General features: G+C 42.0%; 1 protein-coding gene across 6 annotated transcripts in view; it reads right to left on the bottom strand.

Annotated features, from left to right (window-relative positions):
* LIN9 (lin-9 DREAM MuvB core complex component) overlaps positions 1-21,182 on the bottom strand; it is a 234,035-nt gene that overhangs the window by 40,751 nt on the left and 172,102 nt on the right. For all 6 annotated transcript variants that reach the window (XM_033939856.1, XM_033939857.1, XM_033939858.1 and 3 more), the window contains one exon: positions 7,560-7,640. In XM_033939856.1, the coding sequence (XP_033795747.1) occupies positions 7,560-7,640 (81 nt within the window). The remainder of the gene's footprint in view (positions 1-7,559; positions 7,641-21,182) is intronic.

Here is a 21,182-nt window from a genome sequence, read left to right as displayed (position 1 = left end):
CTCCACCTGCTGGTCATGATGAGCAAGTAAGAGCTCGGCTCCCCTCCCGGCGATGCAGCGGCTCTGTTCTGCTCCGTCCTCTTGCGATCCTGCAGGGCTGCTGCATCTGCAAAGTCAGGCTCTTGAAAAACGCCCTGTCTGTGCTTAAATTTCAGTTACGTTTTTCTAAAAGTAGAAGCCTAGAGCGTCACTAGAACAATGGCTTATGGATCTGAGAGGGTCATTTACCAACAGTTAATATGCTGATTAACTGTGTTATTTATTTATTCTGTTATTTAGCTCCTCCTCATGATAACATCCAAAACCACATACATAGTAAAATAAACATGTACATTATTTATGTATTTGGATTTATTAACTGCCTTTATGAAGAAAATTCACCCAAGGCAGTGTACAGCCAGTACAATTCAACATTTTTTCCTTCTATCCTTTTGTTATTAATAATAGTAATAATTTAATAATAATTTATTTTTTGTATACCGCTATACCAAAAGTTCAAAGCGGTTCACAACAAGGGAAAAACACATAATAACAATCAATAAAAGAATACATCAGGTAAAAGCATGGAAAGTTAAATAATGACCACAATTAAGATGTATACGCATGTCGAACAGACGTGTCTTTAGTGATTTTCTAAAATCAAAGTAAGAAGTAGCCTCTAATAGAGGTTTTCCAAGCCATGTATTCAGTCTAGTGGCCTGGAATGATAGAATTCTATCGAAAAACTTTTTATATTGACATGATTTTAAAGCCGGATAGTTAAATAAATTTATTCTATGTGTACTCTTATTGGAATTGTTCAAAGGAAGCTAAGAGCAAGATAATCTGGTGGCATCCCAAAAACTGCTTTGTAACAGATACAAGAAAACTTGAACAAAACTCTGGACTCTAATGACAACCAATGAAGTTTTTGATAAAAAGGGGTGATGTGCTTCCATTTTTTAATCCAAAAATGAGGCGAACCGCAATGTTCTGAATCAGTCTCAGTTTTTTGAGTACTTTTTTGTAAGCCCCCAAATAGATAATATTACAGTAATCCAAAATACTCAAGATGGATGTCTGCACCAGCAGACAGAAAGAAGGTTCATCAAAAATTTTTCTTTTTTTAATTCTTTATTCATTTTATAATTCACAAGTGTACAGTAAATATCAAACAATTAGAATACAATATCACTTGAAAATCTACTATATCCCACTTCCATATACAACAAAAAATATACCACATGAATATATCTTATCATTCATATATATTATTAATAGAAATCCAACCCCCCCCACGATCCACATGTAAGAATTAAAATTGGGAAAAGTGTAAACTATTCATTAGAATAATTTAAAAATAGCCCCCACATATCCTTAAATTTCTTATAGTAACCTTTTTGAACTGCCAACACTCTTTCCATTTTAAACACATACTGAATTCCACCAGAAACAATAATTCAACCTTGTACAATCTTTCCAGTTATATATTATTTGTTGAATGGCAACTCCTGTCAATATCATCAAAAGCTTATTATTATTAGCAGATATTTGAGGCTTAGCTCTCATCAGCATGCCAAATAAAATTGTGTCGTATGATAATGCTACATAATTTTCCATTAAATGATTTATTTGATCCCAGATAGAGATCCAAAAATTTTTAATGAATGGACAATAAAACAACAAGTGATCTAAAGTTCCAGCATCAAGGCTACAATGCCAACATCTATTAGACCTAGAGCAATCCAATTTTTGTAAACGAACAGGGGTCCAGAGTGCTCAATGCAACAGGAAAAAACATGTTTGCCTAATAGAAGCAGACATTGTATACTTCAACCTCCAGGACCAAATATGTGGCCACTGATGGTGCGGAGCTTCCATAAGACCGAGATATATTTCTTAAACAGTAGATCTACATGTTTTTCCAGAATCAGATGTTTATCGAGAGTTACACCCAGTATTTTTATTGTTTGTTCAATATTATATTCCCGCCTGCCCACATGAATCGTATTTTCTTTTATCTTTTCCTTAAGTGTAGTTAAAAAAAATTTGGTTTTTTCAGTATTTAATTTTACTTTAACAGCGGTCATCCAAAGCTCGATCTGATTTAAAGTATTTGCTAAAAAATTAATAAAATCAGGTGACAAATAGATTAACGGTATAACCACAGTGATGTCATCTGCGTAAATATAAAAGTTGAGCTTTAGATTTTGCAGCACATTACCCAACGAAACAAGATAGATATTAAACAAAGTCGGAGATAAAGGGGAGCCCTGTGGTACCCCGCAAGTGTTGTCCCAACTATAAGATAAGCTATCGTCCTTAAACACCCGGTAGGATCTTTTGCCCAGGAAACCTTGGAACCAATTTAAAACATTTCCTGCAATACCAATGGATTCCAGACAATCCAGTAAGATGGTATGATCCACCAGATCAAAGGCACAGCTTTGGTCCAATTGCAAAATCATAGCACTTGTGCCTTGACTAAAAAGGGAATGTAAATAATTTAATAGCGAGGCCATAACTGTTTCTGTGCTGAAGCCAGACCTAAAACCTGATTGGTGTAAGATATTAAACTTGTCTAAATAAGTAGTCAATTCTGCATTTACCATCCCCTCCATTAACATAGTGATCAGCGGAGTACTCGCAATGGGTCTAAAATTAGATACATTATATGATGATTCCTTAATGTTCTTTTTGATAGGTGTTATCACAATTTGACCCTGTTGCTCTGGGAAATTCCCTATGGATAGTTGGAAATTGACACAAACTAGCAGGTTGGCTTTGAAATTAATCGGGGTCACCTTCATAACGTTTGGAGGACAACTATCCAATCTGCAGTATGATTTAACATACTTATTATGAAACTTGTTGAATGTTTGCCAATCTACTTTAGAAAAATTAGTCCAGCTCAAATCTACTTTAGGGACTTCCGGGTCCTGGAAAATAGCTAAACCCCAGTGACAATTAGTAGGGCCCGCTAAAGAATATCTTAATTTTTGTACTTTTGAGTTTAAAAAGTCTGCCAAATTATCTGCAGTCACAGTGGATTCTTCTATGGGATTCGTAAATGTCTGAATTAGTGCTGCCCGATTTCCGATTCGATTCACTTTAGGTGAATCGATTCAAATCAATGTGTATTTTTTAAAAATCGGCCTCTCCGATTCGGGGCCCAACCTCCCCGTGCCTGGCTGTCATCGTGCTCACGAATCCTGCCACTCAAAACATTTTTTTTTTAAACCCTCTCACTGGCTTGTGGATTCCCCATCCTGACTCAGCACAGCCTGAAGTTGTGTTTGACTCTGTCTAAAGAAAGTACAAAAGAAAAAAAAACAGGCGATTTTTCAAACCCTCCCCGTAACACTAGCCTATATTAGCAGCTGCACCGCTCTCTCCTTCCGTAGCTTTAGCGAGCCAATTCCCTTCTGCAGCCTCAGAGCCTCTGTTAGGCCATCCCGCCTCCGAGGAAGAAGAAAGTTGCATCATCAGAGGCAGGACAGCCTAACAGAGGCTCTGAGGCTGCAGAGGTACTGTTGGAGCTGAGTGGAGGAGGGAGGTGAGAGGGAGAGGTGCTGCCGGATTGGGAACAGAAGAGAGTGCTTCTGGACTTAAAATGGAAGAGGGAAAGCTGCAGCAGGATTGAGGGGAGAACAGTGGAGGAGGAGAGTGGATGGGGGAGAGCAGTGGAGGAGGAGAGTGAGAGGGGAAGGGGGAAGAGAAATGCTGTTGCTGCACCCAATTGAGGAGAGAGGGAAGGAGGGATAAGGAAGTCCAGGAAGGGAGAGGAGAGGAAAGAGATGCCAAGACCATGGGAGGGAAAAGAAAGGCAATACTAAACCATGGAGGGAGAGATGTCAGGCATGGGGGGAGGAGACAGATGCCAGACTAGGGGAAAGGAATGGAAATGGAAGGGGAAAACACAGATGGAAGATGGATGATTAGCACAGAGAAAGAAGAAAGAAGCGAGTTATCAGAAGACAACCAGACAGCAAAAGGTAGAAAAAATCATTTTATTTTCTGTTTTGTGATTACAATATGTCAGATTTGAAAAGTGTATCCTGCCAGAGCTGGTGTTAGATCGCAAACGTGACCTAGGATTTAACAGAGAGAGAAAAAGTCCTTTTTGTTTCTTTATTTTGTTTACACCACAGCGCCAGTGTGGCTAGGAGAGGGCAAAGGGGGTGTAGTAGCTATAAAATAAACCCACCAGGATGTTTGAAAAAAAAAAACCAAAAAACAAAACACCCAATTGGGCAGGAAAATCGAATCGAATAACCAATTCAATAGGCTGAATCAAATCAAAATTTTTTTTCCTGAATCGGGCAGCACTAGTCTGAATATCATAAAGATCGTTGACTAATTTAAATAGGCTACTGCTATTTGTGGATACATTACCAATGTTTTGGGCATAAAAATTTTTCTTCTTTTCCTTTTTAAAATTTTTGCAGCATTTTAGTTTTTTTTCTCCAAGCCTCTCTATGCTCTAAAGTTCCTGATTTTAGCCATTGTCTTTCTAACTTCCTAAGTTCCCTTTTTATCTCTAAAAGCTCTAAATCAAACCAGTCTTTTTCTTCTTACTTTCAAGGGAGCCTTTTCATTTACCCTCCTCCCCTCAAGTTAGTCTGTCCTGTATGGTATATGTTTATTTTTTGTTGTTTGTTCCAATTTTAGATTTTATTGTACAACGCTTTGAAATTTTATATTAAGCATTTAATCAAATTTTAATAAACTATAAACTATGAGATACAACCTGCTTGTAAGATGCCTGTGTCGGTCTGTAGAGTTGCTAAAGAATGTTGAATTTACCCAGTCAATATTGGGGTAGTTGAAATCAATTGGGGTTTCTACAAGCTTTTGATGAGTCGCTAGTGGATTTCAACAGTGGGAGTTCCAGTTCCAGTCAAGGGAAAGTTTCTGCTCTGGATAAGTACTCTAATTCTGTTTTTTGTTTTTTTTTGCATTTGTTTATATTTTAAATGCTTATTTTGGGAATTTGAACTTTAGATCCAGAGGCTGGGTGCCGTTGCTCATTACTAGACTTTTTTAGATATCTCTTGCAAGTGTTTTTGCATTGACTGCCTCTGAATTGAAAGTTTGTTTTCACTTTACATCTCATAGGGGCAAATTTTGATGAAGTTTTCTTCCTGTTCTTTTTTTCTTTTCTGCTTTCCTACTGTGGATTGGGAAAGCATTATACTATATAATTGAAGGAGTTTTTTTGACTCATGATGAACTGAGGGCTCTCTCTTTTTACAGCGTTGCTCTGTTAAGAGGACTGTCTCGTAGTATTTGAGGTCTTTTTCTCCTTTATAGACTTTTGTAGTGGTTGCGTTTCCCATTCTTCAACAGAAGGAGATAAAATAATTTTGTGTATCTGGTGGTAGTTGAAATCGCTCATTATTACAGTTTGTTAGCCTCTCTTTTTTCAGTTAACATTTCAGTACGTATTTTGTCTGTTCGTCCTGGTCAGGTGGATGATAGTACATTCCTATCACTATCCTTTTCCCATTTGTTCATGGAATTTCTACACATAGAGATTCCAAGGTGTGTTTCAGTTCCTGTAGAATTTTTAGTCCATTTGATTCAAGGTCCTTTAACATATAACATTAAGCCTCCACTAATTCAATCCACCTTGTCACTGCAATGTAATTTGTACCCTAGTTTGACAGTGCCCCATTGCTTCTCTTTCTACTACCAGGTCTCCGAGATGCCTATTATATCTATCTTTTCATTTAGGCAATATATTCTAACTCTCCCATCTTATTTCTTAGGCTTCTGGCATCTGCATACAAACATTTCAAACAATGTTTGTTACTCCTATTTACAACTTGCTCGGAAGTTGTCAGTGATAATTTGCAATCTTTAAAATCTGTCTATTCTCCCTTTAGAGAAACTTGGGTCTACTGTGGTCTTTATTGAAACTGCGCTAATGGAATACCCTATTTTCCCTGTTAAAAATAACTAGACTAAGGCCAGGATTCTCAAAAACCTACATTAAAAAGTGACGGTCTGCTAATGCAGCCATTTTGATACCGAATCTAAAAACTCTCGACATTCTTATGCAAATGAGGGAGGTGAACAGCAGTGAAGAGTTGCTAAATTTGTATGTGCCCATCGCTGGTAATAGCAATGGGCACATGTGCAGAAAAAACGCTGTCAATGCCATAAAAACAAAACAAAAACACAAACCAGTGGGAGAGATGCCCACACTCTCTCGCTGCCCTAAAATCCCAGCCGCGACTCCCCCCCCGCAGCAGGAAAGACGTCTACTTTCTCCTGCTGCACTAATTAAACTCCCCACCGTGACCCAGCTGCTACCCATTAACAGGAGAGATGCCACTCTCCTGCTACACTAACTAAACTCCTCGTCACAACCGCCCCCTCCCCCATAGCAGGAAAGATGCCCACTCTTCTGATGCACTAAACTACCAGCCGCAACCTGACCCAACCGCTCCACCACTTAGTAGTGACCCCCTTCCCCTGTCTCCGCCACCCATCCCCCTTACCTCAACCCCTTACCCTACAGGAGGTGCCTTAAACAACCTGGGACAATTCCCATTTTAGATGACGCAGCAGCAGCAGCTGGGAGGAAGGTATTCATGTCCCTCTGGCTCATCTGTTGCGGTAAGGGGGAGGGCGGCGGCAGAGACGGGGATGGGTGGTGGTCACTACTAAGTGGGGGAACAGTCGGGTCGCAGCAGGGTTTAATGCAGGATGAGTGGGAAACTCTCCTGCTGCGGGGAGGAAGGGCGGTCGGGTCGTGGTGGGCATTTTAGTGCAGCAGGAGAGAGTGGGCATCTCTCCTGCTGCAGGGGGATCGCAGCCAGGATTTTAGGGAAGGGGTGTTGTGATGCAGTGGAGAGAATGGTTATCTCTCCCGCTGCATCACAAAACAGAGCTTTCTAGCAATCTCTGACACTGACCGGCACCCCAGGCCTTTTTTGTTGCCAAAAGCCGATGCTGCTTTTTGAAAATGGCTCAGCAGGTTTTTAAGAATCCACCAGAGGGCTCATTTCATTTGAAGAGCCCATTTGCATGTCAGTGTTGGAGACTGCAAGAAACGTCGCTAAAGACGGAGATAATCCTTTTTGATAATCCGCTGCTAAACTCTGTACAGGCTAAACCACTGGAAAACAATTTAGCGACGGTGTTAAACTTTTGAGAATCTTGCCCTAAGAGTCTATTCTTGTGTAACATCTCATGGGATTAAAGCTCTATGAGGACCATGGCTACCTTGAACCCCATGAGTTAACTCATATAATCATAAGTAGGGAGTGTTACTGTATATGCCCGAGCAGGGAACATCTATAAATGTCAAAATGTATAGCATTGCGTATGCCTTTCAGCACTATATAAGGTGATAAGTAGTAGTAGTAGCTAGTGAGAGAGAAATGAACATGGACATTATCAGCACTTGTGAATTTGTGACTAGACAGTGGATATAATAAAATAGGTCTCACAATCAGCGAAAATTAAAGACTTCCAAGGTAAGGGTTTACTTGCTAGACATGAACTTAATAAGAACAGAGGTTGCAGTTTAAAAATCAGATGCATTAGCTAAAAGGAGAAAGTAAACATACCAACTTTTCTGCTTCTGTGTTCATTTCTTTCAGCTGCTTAATGTGTTCCTTTTTGATCATCAGAATTTTTGATAATCTAGTCTGCAAACAAGAAGAAAGTTTCAGAAGATCACCAGCCCTGTGTCATATAAAACGACCAAGAAAAATCAAGTACTATGACAGCATCATGTCACCTTTCGTTAGAACCCTTCAATGCAAGTCCATCATCATAAACAATAACAAGGCAGCTTTAATAACGTGCATCATGATTTCAACTGTGATAAAAGAATGAATATTTTAAAAACAAGAATACGTGGAGGGGCATTTTCAAGAGGACGTCTACATCTGAGTTTGGACATTTTGGGAAAGACGTCCAGAAATCCAACAGAGAAAATGTCCGTTCTCAAAACAGCAAGACGTCTATCTTTTTATTTTTTAAATGACCTATGTCAGGAGTAGGCAATTCCGGTCCTCGAGAGCCAGAGCCAGGTCAGGTTTTCAGGATCTCCAAGGAGGCAGTGCATGCAAATCCATCTCATACATATTCATTGTGGATATCCTGAAAACTGACCTGGCTCCGGCTCTCGAGGACCGGAATTTTGGTCCTTAGTATGTCCATCTTTTTTGGCCAATTCTCAAATATAAAGACATTTGCATGAAAAATGCACAAAAGCAAGTTTTTGTCTAGGCATTCTTAGCAAACCTTTCAGACAGCTGAGCACAGCAGAGGGGCTCTTCAAAATACTACTGTAGTGAATTCCACATTAAAAGTCCCAGCTACCGATGACACTATATCTTGCTTCTATTGTATGACAAACCCACCCAAAACTTACTGTACACCACAATAGCCCTTTCGCCTACAGGTGTCATCTTAATGCAGGTACAGTAGGTTTTGGAGGGCTCACCATACAACAGAAGCAAAATATAGTGATATCTGTTCTTGGGACTTTTAACATGAAATTCACTGCAGTAACTCTTAGAGTGCCTTTCTGCTCTCTGGCCTCAAATGTCTGTTAACATTCGAAGCTGCTTGGGCTGAGAACTTTTCAGTACCACCTCGTAATACATGCTAGAATGTACTGTTTGTTTTTAACATCTTTGGGTGGTGGGGGGGGGTCATACCTTCAGTTTGGGCACCTTGTTAGCATTTAGACACCCAAAACAAGCCTCTAACACATCCCCTTAAGAATTGAACACACTGCTTGCCCTGGATTGGTAGCATGGAATGTTGCTACTCTTTGGGTTTTGGCCAGGTTCAAGGGACCTGGATTGGCTACTGGGCTTGATGGACCATTGGTCTGACCCAGTAAAACTGTTCTTATGGAGACAAAACAACCAGAAAGACATCTAAAAAGTCTGTTTTGAGAATGCCCATTTGGACGTTTTGGCACTTTGTATTAGTTTGGAAAATGAATATAGATAAAAAAAGAAAAGATGTCCAAGTGCTGGTTTATGCAGTCTTTTGGACGTCTATCTTTTTTGAAAATGAGCCTGATAGTATTTGTCCCAGGACACTGGTTAATGTTAGAAAAGATCCAGAGATGTTGCTTTTTTAAATCAATATAAATTTTTATTAGTTTTCCAGTGGTATATACCATAACCGAACACAGACATAAACAACCTTCAGTACAACTGACAAAATAAAGCCATCCGTGCTGGTTTCACGAAAGTTTTATAGAAGATAAATAAGAGGAGAAACTGAACAACCCACCCCCACCCAGCATCTCTGCTAGACAAACCATCTCATACAGGCAACCAAATATCTTTATACCATTTCCACAATCTAGGTGAATCTTATTTAGTATCAAAATATTTCATTGTCAACAAGATCAACATTTCATTTCTCCATAAGGTGGGAGTGGGAGTTTCAGAATGTCTCCAATGTAAAAGAATACATTTTCTTGCTAATAAAGAAAACAAATTTCTCCCCTAGACAAGCCCAAGGGTTGTACTTGAGAAAACAGGGATCCTTTTATGCAATATATTTTGTAAGTAGACTACAATAAAGGACCAGAAAGTTTGTATTCTCTCACAGAACATATAGAGCAGACCAGCAGGAGTATATAGGCAGCCCCAGGTTAAGAACAAGTTCCGTTTTTTAAACCATTCTTAAGTTGAATATGTATGCAACTCGGATCCTAACAGTATAGTCTATAAAAACATTCCTCAAAAGTAGAGTAATTTAAATAGGAAGAGGTTTACACTTTTATTCTTCATCCATCCCACTAATCTCTCTCCACCACCACATACAACATTTCTCCCTCCGTTCTGCGTCCCAAGTTCATGCCTCCCACACGTGTTTACCTCTTCTGGCTGGCTCCCTCCTCCCATCATAGTTTTCTTTGCAAAGCTGCAGCTCGCAGCTGACCCGGCAGCCCCTTTGTGCCTCCTGTGGGTGTTTTACCTCCTCTGACTGACTCTCTCTTTCCAGTGGCACTTCTCTTTGGGAAGCCACGACCGCTGGTTCCTGCACATGGCTCGCGGCTGACCTGGAATTCTTCCTCAATTGTGAGGTCAGCTGTGAGCTTCATGCTGGAACCAGCGGCTGCGGCTTCGCAAAGAGAAGTGCCACTGGGAGGAGAGAGCCAGTCAGAGGAGGTAAAACACCCACGGGAGGCATGAAGGGGCTGACTGGTCAGCCGTGAGCTGCAGCTTTGCAAAGAAAACTGTGATGGGAGGAGGGAGCCAGCTAGAAGAGGTAAACATATCTGGGAAGCATGAATTTGGGACGCAGAACGGAGGGAAAGATGATGAGGGGTGTGTTGGAACAGGGAATGGAGGAAGAAGGGCCGCGTTGACACAGGAAGGGAGGAAGAAGAGACGCGTTGACACAGGAAGAGAGGAAGAAGAGATGCATTGACACAGGAAGGGAGGAAGAAGGGACACGTTGACACAGGAAGGGAGGAAGAAGGAACGCGTTGACACAGGAAGGAAGAGGCATGACCCCAATTTGTAAGTACGAGTTTGACCTAAGTCAGGCGTTCTTAAACTGGGAACTGCCGGTATTGACATTTAGGACACTTCACATGAAGAGCAATACCAGAAATATAAAAACAATAGGGTGACACATATAGACTGGTAGAAGATCCCAGTTCCAGACCTCTGCTAAGACATCATAATCCCATGGAGTACTGAAACTGCCCAGGATAACCTGGTAAAAAGATAAGCTGGCTTTAGTTTGTCCAGACAAGTAAGGGTTTCTTGAACCATGTCAGCCATGTCTTCATTCAAAGTATTAGGGGCCAAGGATTGAATACAACGTGAGATCTGGCAATAAAGAGCCAGTCTTGCACCCTCAAGTGTCCTGCAAGCAGGAGATCCTGAAATTATATTACAATACCACGTTCAGTCACCAGGTCCCACACATAACAAAGACCATTCTCTTGCTACCTCTTTAAATAAAGTTTATTTGCATCAGGGTCAAGCGAGGACTTCTGCGGGCCGTGTGGAAGCGGCGAAGAGGGAGAGCAGAGGAGACAGAGGAGGACCCGGAAACAACTTCCAGCAGCGGCAAGGAGCGGGTAGCAGCGAGAGAACTCTCGCACAGAACTCTTTATTGACATTCCGTAAAATGGTAAAGACCCTCCTCTTCAACTAAAGGTCTCCCTCAGTCTACACCCCCCCTTAAACCCCACCTCTCTCTTCTCTCCCCTATTTAACTTCTCCTAAATTTCAGTATAGTCCTCTCTTAGTCTGTACTCTGATAAATTGTCTATACTCTGAAAAATTGTCTGTAGCCTGATAAATACTGCTCAATCTTGTATGTCCAAGCATCTAAACCTATTGCACATTTATTTGCCTAACTACTTCTACTGTGTATGTTTACTTGTAGACCGTTCTGAGCTACTGGGAGAACGGGATATAAATCTAAATAAATAAATAAATAAATAAATAAGAAGGCTCCGCCCACCCCTCCACGTCAGCACCACGTCAGTGCCCGGACTCCCCCCCTTTAAGGAAGGGAGCCGCAGTGCGAGGACTTCTGCGGGCCATGTGGAAGCGGTGAAGAGGGAGAGCAGAGGCGGAGGGAGAGCAGAGGAGCCAGAGGAGGACCCGGAAACAACTTCCAGCAGCGGCAAGGAGCGGGTAGCGGTGAGAGAAGGCTCCACCCACCCCTCCACATCAGCACTGCGTCAGTGCCCGGACTCCCCCCTTTAAGGAAGGGAGCCAATGGCGCGCAGCCATTTGGTACGCGGCGAAGGCGCTTGCCTTAGCGAGAGCGCCTTTGCAAGGGAGCCTTAAGAAGGAGCCAGGAGACCAGGCCGCCCAGCAAGCAAACCTAGAGCATAAGCCACAAGTACTTCTTTCTTCTCTTATTCCGTCTTTCTTTTTATCTTTCAGCTAGCTGCACAGCAGGGACCACCTTCGCACACCACACACCAAGAGATTAAAGAGGGGATAGAGAGATGGAAGCAGCAGGAACCCAGAGGAGCTTCCCGGTGTACTGCACGGAGTGTCATATGTACGACTACCTCCCCTCGGGAAGGCAGGCGTACATATGCGGTCGGTGTCAGGAACTGGAAAGCCTGAAGAAGGAGGTCGATAGACTACAGGACAGGGTCCAGGAACTGGAGGGACTCCACATTTCAGAAAAACCTTGCTGGGCAACCAGGGACCCCACAACAAAGAGCCACATTGAGGAGCAAGTAAGGGAGCTCGAGAGATTCATCGAGGAGGCCTATAAGAGGGTGGAGGACCAGGATCACCAGCAGCGCAGACAGGAACCGACAGATGGAAGACAGGAGCCACCAGACACCAGGGGACCTTATGAAAACATCGAGCAAACAGAGGAGGCAAAGATTCATCAGAATCCTGAGGAAGAAGTATCGCACCACACCGAAGATACAGACTTGAGGCCAAAGAGGAAGCTGAGGAAAGGGAAATCCGCAATCATAATGGGAGACTCAATCCTGAGAGAAGTGGACAGTCACGTAGCAGGAGGGAGAGAAGATCGGCTGGTTACATGTCTCCCAGGGGCAAGAACGAAGGACATCACCGACAGAATCGAGAGGATCCTGGAAGGAGCTGAGACGGAAGAGACAGCAGTGATCATCCATGTCAGAACAAATGATGTCAACAGAAGAAATTACAGCAGGACTACACTAACCGAACAGTTCAAGATCCTGGGAAAGAAACTGAAGCTGAGGACACAGAAGATAGCATTCTCAGAGATCCTGCCAGTACCGAGGGCTGATGTGAAGAGGCAGATCGGGCTACAAGCAATAAACGCATGGCTGAGGAGATGGTGTGAAGAGGAAGGCTTCCACTTTGTGAAGAACTGGACGACTTTTGGGGGAAGAACAAGTTCTACAGGAGGGACGGACTGCACCTGAGGCAGCAGGAATAAGACTGCTGGCGAGCAACGTCAAGAGAGAAATAGAGAAGGCTTTAAACTGACAAGAACGGGAAAGCCGACAGTCAACCTGACATCGACGCTTCGGACAAGAGTATCCACTGAAGATACTGAGAGGGAAAAATGCTGGGAAGAAACAAATGATAAGCTACAGGGGTCCAAGGGTCAGGTGGAACTAGAGACCAATAAGGGGAGCAAACCGCAAGAGATAGAGCACCATGTGGAAACAAGGAAACAGGCTGAGGATGAAGAAGACGCACCGCAGGATGAGGAAGAACAAAACGAAATTCAGGGGCTGACAGCCCATGAGGGGGACAGCAAGAACAACAATTCACAAGGAAGAACAGCAGGAAAGAGAAAAAATCAGGACTTAAACTGCTTATACGCAAATGCAAGGAGCCTAAGGACCAAAATGGGAGAACTGGAAGTCACAGCCAAAAACGAGGACCTAGACATTATTGGAATCACTGAAACATGGTGGACTGAGGACAACAAATGGGACGTAGTACTGCCAGGGTACAAACTCTACAGGAGAGACAGGACTTACAAGAAGGGTGGAGATATAGCACTGTACATAAAGGACACCATTTATTCGACCAGAATGGATACGGCAGCTAGGGCGGAAGGACTGCAATCATTATGGGTTAAATTACCAGGAGGAAATGGAGCTGACATAAAATTGGGACTGTACTATCGCCCTCCTGGACAAACGGAAGCGAACGACAAAGAGCTGGAAGCAGAATTAAGGCAGGAATGCAAAAGCGGAAGGGTGACAATTAGACAGGCCATGGAAAAAACAGAAACAAGACCACACCAAAACAGAATGGAGACACCAAATCAAACAATACAAAATCAAACTGAAGGAAAAAAGAACAGACTACTACTCCAAACTCATTGGCACCGATAAACCGGACACAAAAAAACTTTTCAACCTTGTCAGAAATCTCACTGATACCAAACCCCACCTCGCCACCCTAGGAAACCAAACTCCAACAGCCTCCCAACTAGCAGACCATTTCAAACACAAAATCATCACAATCAGATCCACATTCAACAACTCTCGAAACATCTTAGAAGAGATACTAACAAAACCCACAAAACACGAAGCCACCTCAGCAGATAGGATCTGGACCGACTTCCCAACGACACAATGGTCAGACCTAGACCGGCTGTATAAAAAATACAGCAAATCTTCATGTGATTTGAACAATTGTCCTCCTTATCTACTAGCTACAGCGTCCACTAAATTCACAGCTGGTCTCACGCTATGGCTGCAAACTACCCTAAGGGAAGGTCAGTTCCCCCCGGAACTTGGCAAAATCATAATTACTCCCATACTAAAAGACCCCAAAGGCCCAATAGGCAGCCCAACAAATTATAGACCAATCGCTTCTATACGTCAAACTCATAGAGGGTCTAGTAGCACAATATCTCGCCAATTACCTAGAAGACCACCACATCCTACACCCTACTCAATCCGGATTCAGAACCAATCACAGTACTGAAACACTTCTGGTTTCCCTACTAGACATAGCCCGTCAGCACCTCAGCAAAGGAAATAAATTACTAATCATCCAACTCGATCTTTCAGCAGCATTCGACTTAGTTGACCATTCTATACTACTCCAGATACTAGATGCCATAGGAATATCAGGTAATGTTCTCAACTGGTTCCAAGGATTCCTCAAAACAAGATCATACAGAGTCAAGTCAAATGGTCTTCTAAACGACTCATGGTCAAACCCCTGCGGAGTTCCACAAAGATCCCCTCTATCGCCCATACTTTTCAACCTCTTCATAGCATCCCTAGGCACGGCCCTAGACGCCCTAAACATTACATCCTTCAGCTACGCGGATGATATAACCATCCTCCTCCCCTTCGACATCCAAGACCCCACCTCCAACGGACGCCTGAAAACAACATTAGAAACTGTAGAAAAATGGATGACGAACCACAAGTTAAAACTGAATGCGGAGAAAACCAAATTCCTACTACTAGAGAAGGAACAAAAACCATCCCTAACAGAACTAGATGTAAACACAATCAAATATCCAATACAGAATACTCTCAAAATTCTGGGAACACACCTAGACAGAGGCTGCACAATGCAAACACAAATACACAAAACCATAAAAAAAGCATTCTTCACCATGCGAAACCTAAGAAAAATAAGAAAACTCTTTTCCAAAGAACACTTCAAGATCACTGTACAATCCCTCATACTCAGCTCCTTAGATTACTGCAACAGCCTCTACCTACCTTGCCCAAATACTATGATAAAACAACTACAGACCGTTCAGAACACAGCTATCAGACTCATCTACTCGCTCAGCAAATTCGACCACGTCACACCCGCCTATGTAGACTCTCACTGGCTTCCGATAAAAGCAAGAACTCAATTCAAACTCTACTGCTTACTTTTCAAAGTAACCCATGGTATGGCCCCCAATTACCTGAACAACCGTCTTTGCCGCTACCGACTACCCAGATCAAGAAGAACTCAGAATCTTTTCACCTTCCCCCCTCATAATGGTACCCGACGTAAGAAACTTTACGACAGCCTTCTAGCAACTCAGGCAGCGAAAATTGACCCCACCATCACGTGTTTTCAAAAAATAACACGTCCTTACTTAATATTCCCCTCCCCAATCGCACATGCACTCTTCCCAGCAAATAACACACTAGTCATCCCCTTGAACCTCATTTACGAAAAATATCCAAACTCCTAAATAAGCATCTCCCTTAGGTATCCATTTAACCTTCTCCTAAAAAAGCATCTCCCTTAGTTATCCACTTAACTGATTCCTTCAAAGTTAGGTATCTTTCTTCAGTTGCCTATATTGTTTTCCCCACTGAACCTTGTAACTACTTGAACCCTGTCAAGTTATTCTTTCGATAAATCCAGATATCTTATACTTGTATTTCTATACCACAACATGTAATTTACTTAAATCGTTGTAATGTAATTCTCTCGGTAATGTCCTGATCTCTTTTAACTGTAATCCGCTTAGAACCGCAAGGCACAGGCGGAATAGAAATCACAAATGTAATGTAATGATGGTGATGGGGGATTTCAACTACCCCGGGATAGACTGGAGCCTTGGAAACTCAAACTGTGCGAGGGAAACAGAATTCCCGGAGGCTGTGAGAGACTGCTTCATGGAACAGCTTGTCAAGGAATCAACGCGAGGGGATGCCACTCTCGACCTAATCCTCAACGGGCTAGGGGGACCTGCAAAGGAAATGGTGGTAGGAGGACCACTAGGAAACAGCGACCACGACATGATCCGGTACAAATTAGAGGTAGGAACATCCAAAGTGAAGAGAACCATAGCAACGGCGCTCAATTTCAAGAAAGGGAACTACGATGCAATGAGAGCAATGGTGAGAAAGAAACTCAAAAACAGCTCAATACGGATGGAGATCATAGAGAAAGCCTGGTCTTTATTCAAGGACATGGTGCAAGAAGCACAAAACCTGTACATCCCCAGGTTTAGGAAAGGATGCAAAAAAAAAAAAAAATCGAACAAAAGACCCAGTATAGATAACAAATGAAGTGAAGAAGGCGATAGGTGACAAGAAGAAATCTTTCCGAAAATGGAAAAAGGACCAAACCGAGGAAAACCGGAAGGAACATAAAACACACCAGAAAAACTGTCACCGAGTGGTTAGGAAAGCAAAAGAGAATACGAAGAGAGGCTGGCTGGGGAAGCAAAAAACTTCAAAACGTTCTTCAGATACGTTAAAGGGAGGCAACCGGCGAGGGAGGAAGTTGGATGATGGAGACAGAAAGGGAGTGGTAAAGGAGGAAAAAGAGGTAGCTGACAGGTTGAACAAATTCTTCTCGTCTGTCTTCACAAGCGTGGACACATCCTATGTACCAGAACCCGAAGAGATCATAAGTGGAGATCGAGAAGAAAAACTGGCGCATATAGAGATATATGGTCACAGAACACGGGTTTTTCCCTTTGAACTAGGAGAACTTATTTTTTGAAGTCGTATACAGCAATTGCGGGTTCTCTGAGGAAGCCAGATAGGCGAAACGCATCAGAACCCCGCTGGATCACCGCTGCAGAGACATTCAAGTTAAGTCTTTTTGTTTACACCATTTTTGTATTTATAAGACTTTGGACATTATTTTCACGATATGGAGATTTAAGAAACACTTATTATTCATGAAGTTATTTTGAACACTTTCTTCTATCTAACAAGATGGTGCAATGATTGAGTCTGTGAAAGTCTCTATAGGGGTTTTCCCCATGTTGAGCTTTCTTATTCCACCTTTGGATTCTGAGCGCCATCCAAGTTAAGTTTCAATAACTCTAAATATTGTTCCTTTTTTTGTTTGTTGGCATATAGAGATAAACCATGAGGATGTCCTCCAGCAGATAGATAGACTGAAAAGCGACAAATCGCCGGGCCCGGACGGAATCCACCCAAGGGTTCTAAAAGAGCTAAGAAACGAAATAGCCGAAACACTCCGACAAATTTGTGACCTATCCTTGAAAATTTGGGAGATCCCAGAGAACTGGAAAATAGCTAACTTCACACCTATTTTTAAAAAGGGATCAAGAGGTGACCCCGGGAACTACAGGCCGGTAAGCTTGACTTCAGTTCCGGGCAAGATGATGGAAGCACTGATAAAGGATAGCATCTGTGAGCACATAGAAATAAACGGACAACTGAAAGCGAGCCAACATGGCTTCTGCAAGGGAAGGTCGTGCCAAACAAACTTACTGCACTTCTTTGAAGGAATAAACAGCCAGATGGACAAAGGGGAACCCATAGACATCATTTACCTCAACTTCCAAAAAGCCTTTGACAAGGTACCCCATGAGCGACTACTTAGGAAGCTGCGTAACCACGGGGTGGAAGGAGACATATACAGATGGATTAAACACTGGTTGGCAGGCAGAAAACAAAGGATTGGGGTGAAGGGCCAATACTCGGACTGGCGGAGGGTCACGAGCGGTGTTCCGCAGGGGTCGGTGCTCGGACCGCTGCTGTTCAATGTATTTATAAACAACCTGGAAACGGGGACGAAGTGTGAAGTTATAAAATTTGCAGATGACACCAAACTCCTCAGCAGGATTAGAACCGCGGAGGAATGCGAAGACCTACAAAGGGACCTAAACAAACTGGAAGAGTGGGCAAATAAATGGCAAATGCGATTTAATATAGAGAAATGCAAGGTCATGCATATAGGGAAAAAGAACCCGATGTTCAGCTACAAAATGGGGGGATCGGTGCTAGGGGAAAGCAACCTTGAAAAGGACTTGGGTGTGCTAGTGGATACAACAATGAAATCAACGGCACAATGTGCAGCAGCCTCAAAGAAAGCAAATAGAATGTTGGATATTATTAAGAAAGGTATCACAACCAGGATGAAGGAAGTCATCATGCCGCTGTATCGGGCGATGGTGCGCTCGCACCTGGAGTACTGTGTCCAGTATTGGTCGCCGTACCTCAAGAAGGACATGGCGATGCTTGAGAGGGTCCAGAGAAGAGCGATGAAAATGATAAAAGGTATGGAAAACCTTTCATACGCAGACAGGTTAGAAAGGCTGGGGCTCTTCTCCCTGGAAAAGCGGAGACTCAGAGGAGACATGATAGTGACTTTCAAGATCATGAAAGGCATCGAGAAGGTAGACAGAGACAGATTCTTCAGACTATTGGGGACCACAAGTACAAGGGGGCACTCGGAGAAGCTGAAAGGGGACAGGTTTAGAACCAATGCTAGGAAGTTCTTTTTCACTCAAAGGGTGGTGGACACCTGGAACGTGCTGCCGGAGGTTGTGATAGGACAGAGTACACTACGGGGTTTTAAAGAAGGATTGGATAAATTCCTGAAAGATAGGGGGATTGAGGGATATAGATAGAGGTAGAGATGGAATATAGAGAGAGTATAGATAGAGACCAAGGGGGATTTAAGGGTTCAGACAAAGATCACCGTACAGGTCATGGGCCTGGTGGGCCGCCGCGGGTGCGGACTGCTGGGCACGATGGACCTCTGGTCTGACCCAGCAGAGGCAACTTCTTATGTTCTTATAAAATTGGGGGACCCTGCTATGGATGTACCAATCGAGCCAATAATTTATCTGTACAATACCTATAAAACTGATATCGATAGTATTGTTGGGATCACATATTTTTCTCATGCAACTTGACATTCAGCGCCACCTGTGTTATCTGAAGCAGGTCTTTATCATTTGGGTTTCTAAACTTAATCCACTGGCATTTGCAAATATCAATTCTCTGTTGCAAATATAACAATTCCCTAGTAGTATAGGACTTCTTTTTCCTTGCAACATAGGCTATGGTCTTACCATAACAAAACGGGATCAGATACTGAGGGGGCATTATCCTCCAAAAACTGACTCCATTGTTTAAGAATATGGGCCCTATAGTGCTGATCCCAATGCAAATAGAGAAAATCTCCAATGACCAGATTGGTGCCCAATCTGTACCTCGTGCACCTCAATCCAGACTGCCACACGGTGTGAAATTGTCGGCGTGCCAATGTCTGCCCCAGTCAACCGAGAGAAAAAGGTTGATGCAACAAAAATATAAATCAATGTGGGACATAGCTGGGTGTGCACAGGCTATATGTGTATAGTCTCTATCCAGAGGTGATATAATCTCCAAATATCAACCAAATCAAATATCTGACAGAGTGTCTTTTAGCAACAAATCCTGTTTGGTGTATATCAATAATAAAAGGAAGAGCTTTTGCTAATCTTATAGCTAGCACTTTAGCAATTAATTTAGCATCTACATACATTTGTTTTCAGGCGGATTTTCAAGGACACCAAGCCGCAAAATGGTATAAGAATATAAACGAATTTTTAAACAAAAAAAAGAGATCAGGACTTAGGGATATTTGGAGTATTGAGATAGGACAGATAATTTCTCCATCTCAATGGCAAAAATTTTGGTCCTGGAGAATACATACTACAAGATCAGCATCTATGAGTCAAACATGGTTGTTTATATTACATAGAGTTTTATGGACCCCTACAAGATTACAAAAATTAGATAGTAGTAGATCTAATAGATGCTGGCATTGTAGGATAGAAGTGGGGACATTGGACCATTTACTATTCTTTTGTCCCTGCATTAATTCCTTTTGGAAATTAATTTGGCCCCAAATTAATAATTTATTAGAAAATCATGTTGGACTATCATATGATACAATATTATTTGGAACAGCAATGAGAACACAAAGTCCGATTTCAGCTAACAATAATAAACTTTTATTAATTTTAACAGGGGTCGCTATACAGCAAATTACTCAGAACTGGAAGGATTACACTAAATTGAATTACACTTTTTGGTGGAATTCAATTTGTCATATATATAAAATGGAAAAAGTATTGGCATTACAACAAGGTTATATTAAAAAATTTAATAAAATATGGGGACCATTGATAAATTATTCTATTGATCAGATATAATAACACATGTATAGAACATATAGAAGGGGTAGGGAGGGAAAACTATTGTAGTATTAATATGATATAAAATTCTGATAAAGGGTTTATTTAATTCACATTGTAAGAACATTTAATAATAATTTCAAGTGTTTTTTCATAATTGAATGTATTACATGTATTTCACTTGATGTAAGAATTTAAAAAAAGAATAAAAAATATTAAAAAAAAAAAAAAAAAAATATCTGACAGAGCTGTTGGAGGCCCCTCGCCGATCTAAGATTTGTAGAAGTGCTCCTGCCCAATTGATCCAGCTCAGAGTCAAGAGTGGCTTTAAAGTCTCCCGATACCATCAAAGGAAAATGCAAATATGGAGAACAGAAGTATATCAGGTGCTGAAAAAATTCCATACTAAATACAATTGGAGCATAAATATTCACAAGCACCAAATGTACCAGCAGATAACGACCCCCATCGTCCTTGATAACCTTATGAATCATGTAGGAGATATTTATTAAACAAATTTGCCACTCTCGAACTATGGTTATGCCCATGGAATAAGACACATCTTTAACCCAGCCTCTACTCAATTTCTCATGCTCATCATCAGAAAGATGGGTTTCCTTAAGACATACAATGTGCATACCTTGCTTCTTTAAACTTTGCAACATTTTGGTTCTTTTAACAAGGGAATTGATACCAGCCACACTGCACAAGCATGACCACAAACTAGACTCAACCATGACCATCCTAAATGCATCTGCATTGCAGAATCATAAGTATTGACCAGGAGGTCCAGTGCCCAGCCTCCATTATACTTCCTACACCCAATTCACCAAGGACTTGTCACCAGATATCCC

Source organism: Geotrypetes seraphini, chromosome 3 (genome assembly GCF_902459505.1).
Source record: "Geotrypetes seraphini chromosome 3, aGeoSer1.1, whole genome shotgun sequence".
Lineage (NCBI taxonomy): Eukaryota > Metazoa > Chordata > Amphibia > Gymnophiona > Dermophiidae > Geotrypetes > Geotrypetes seraphini.
The sequence above is the reverse complement of the archived record's forward strand: the minus strand, read 5'-3'. Positions and strand labels throughout refer to the sequence as shown.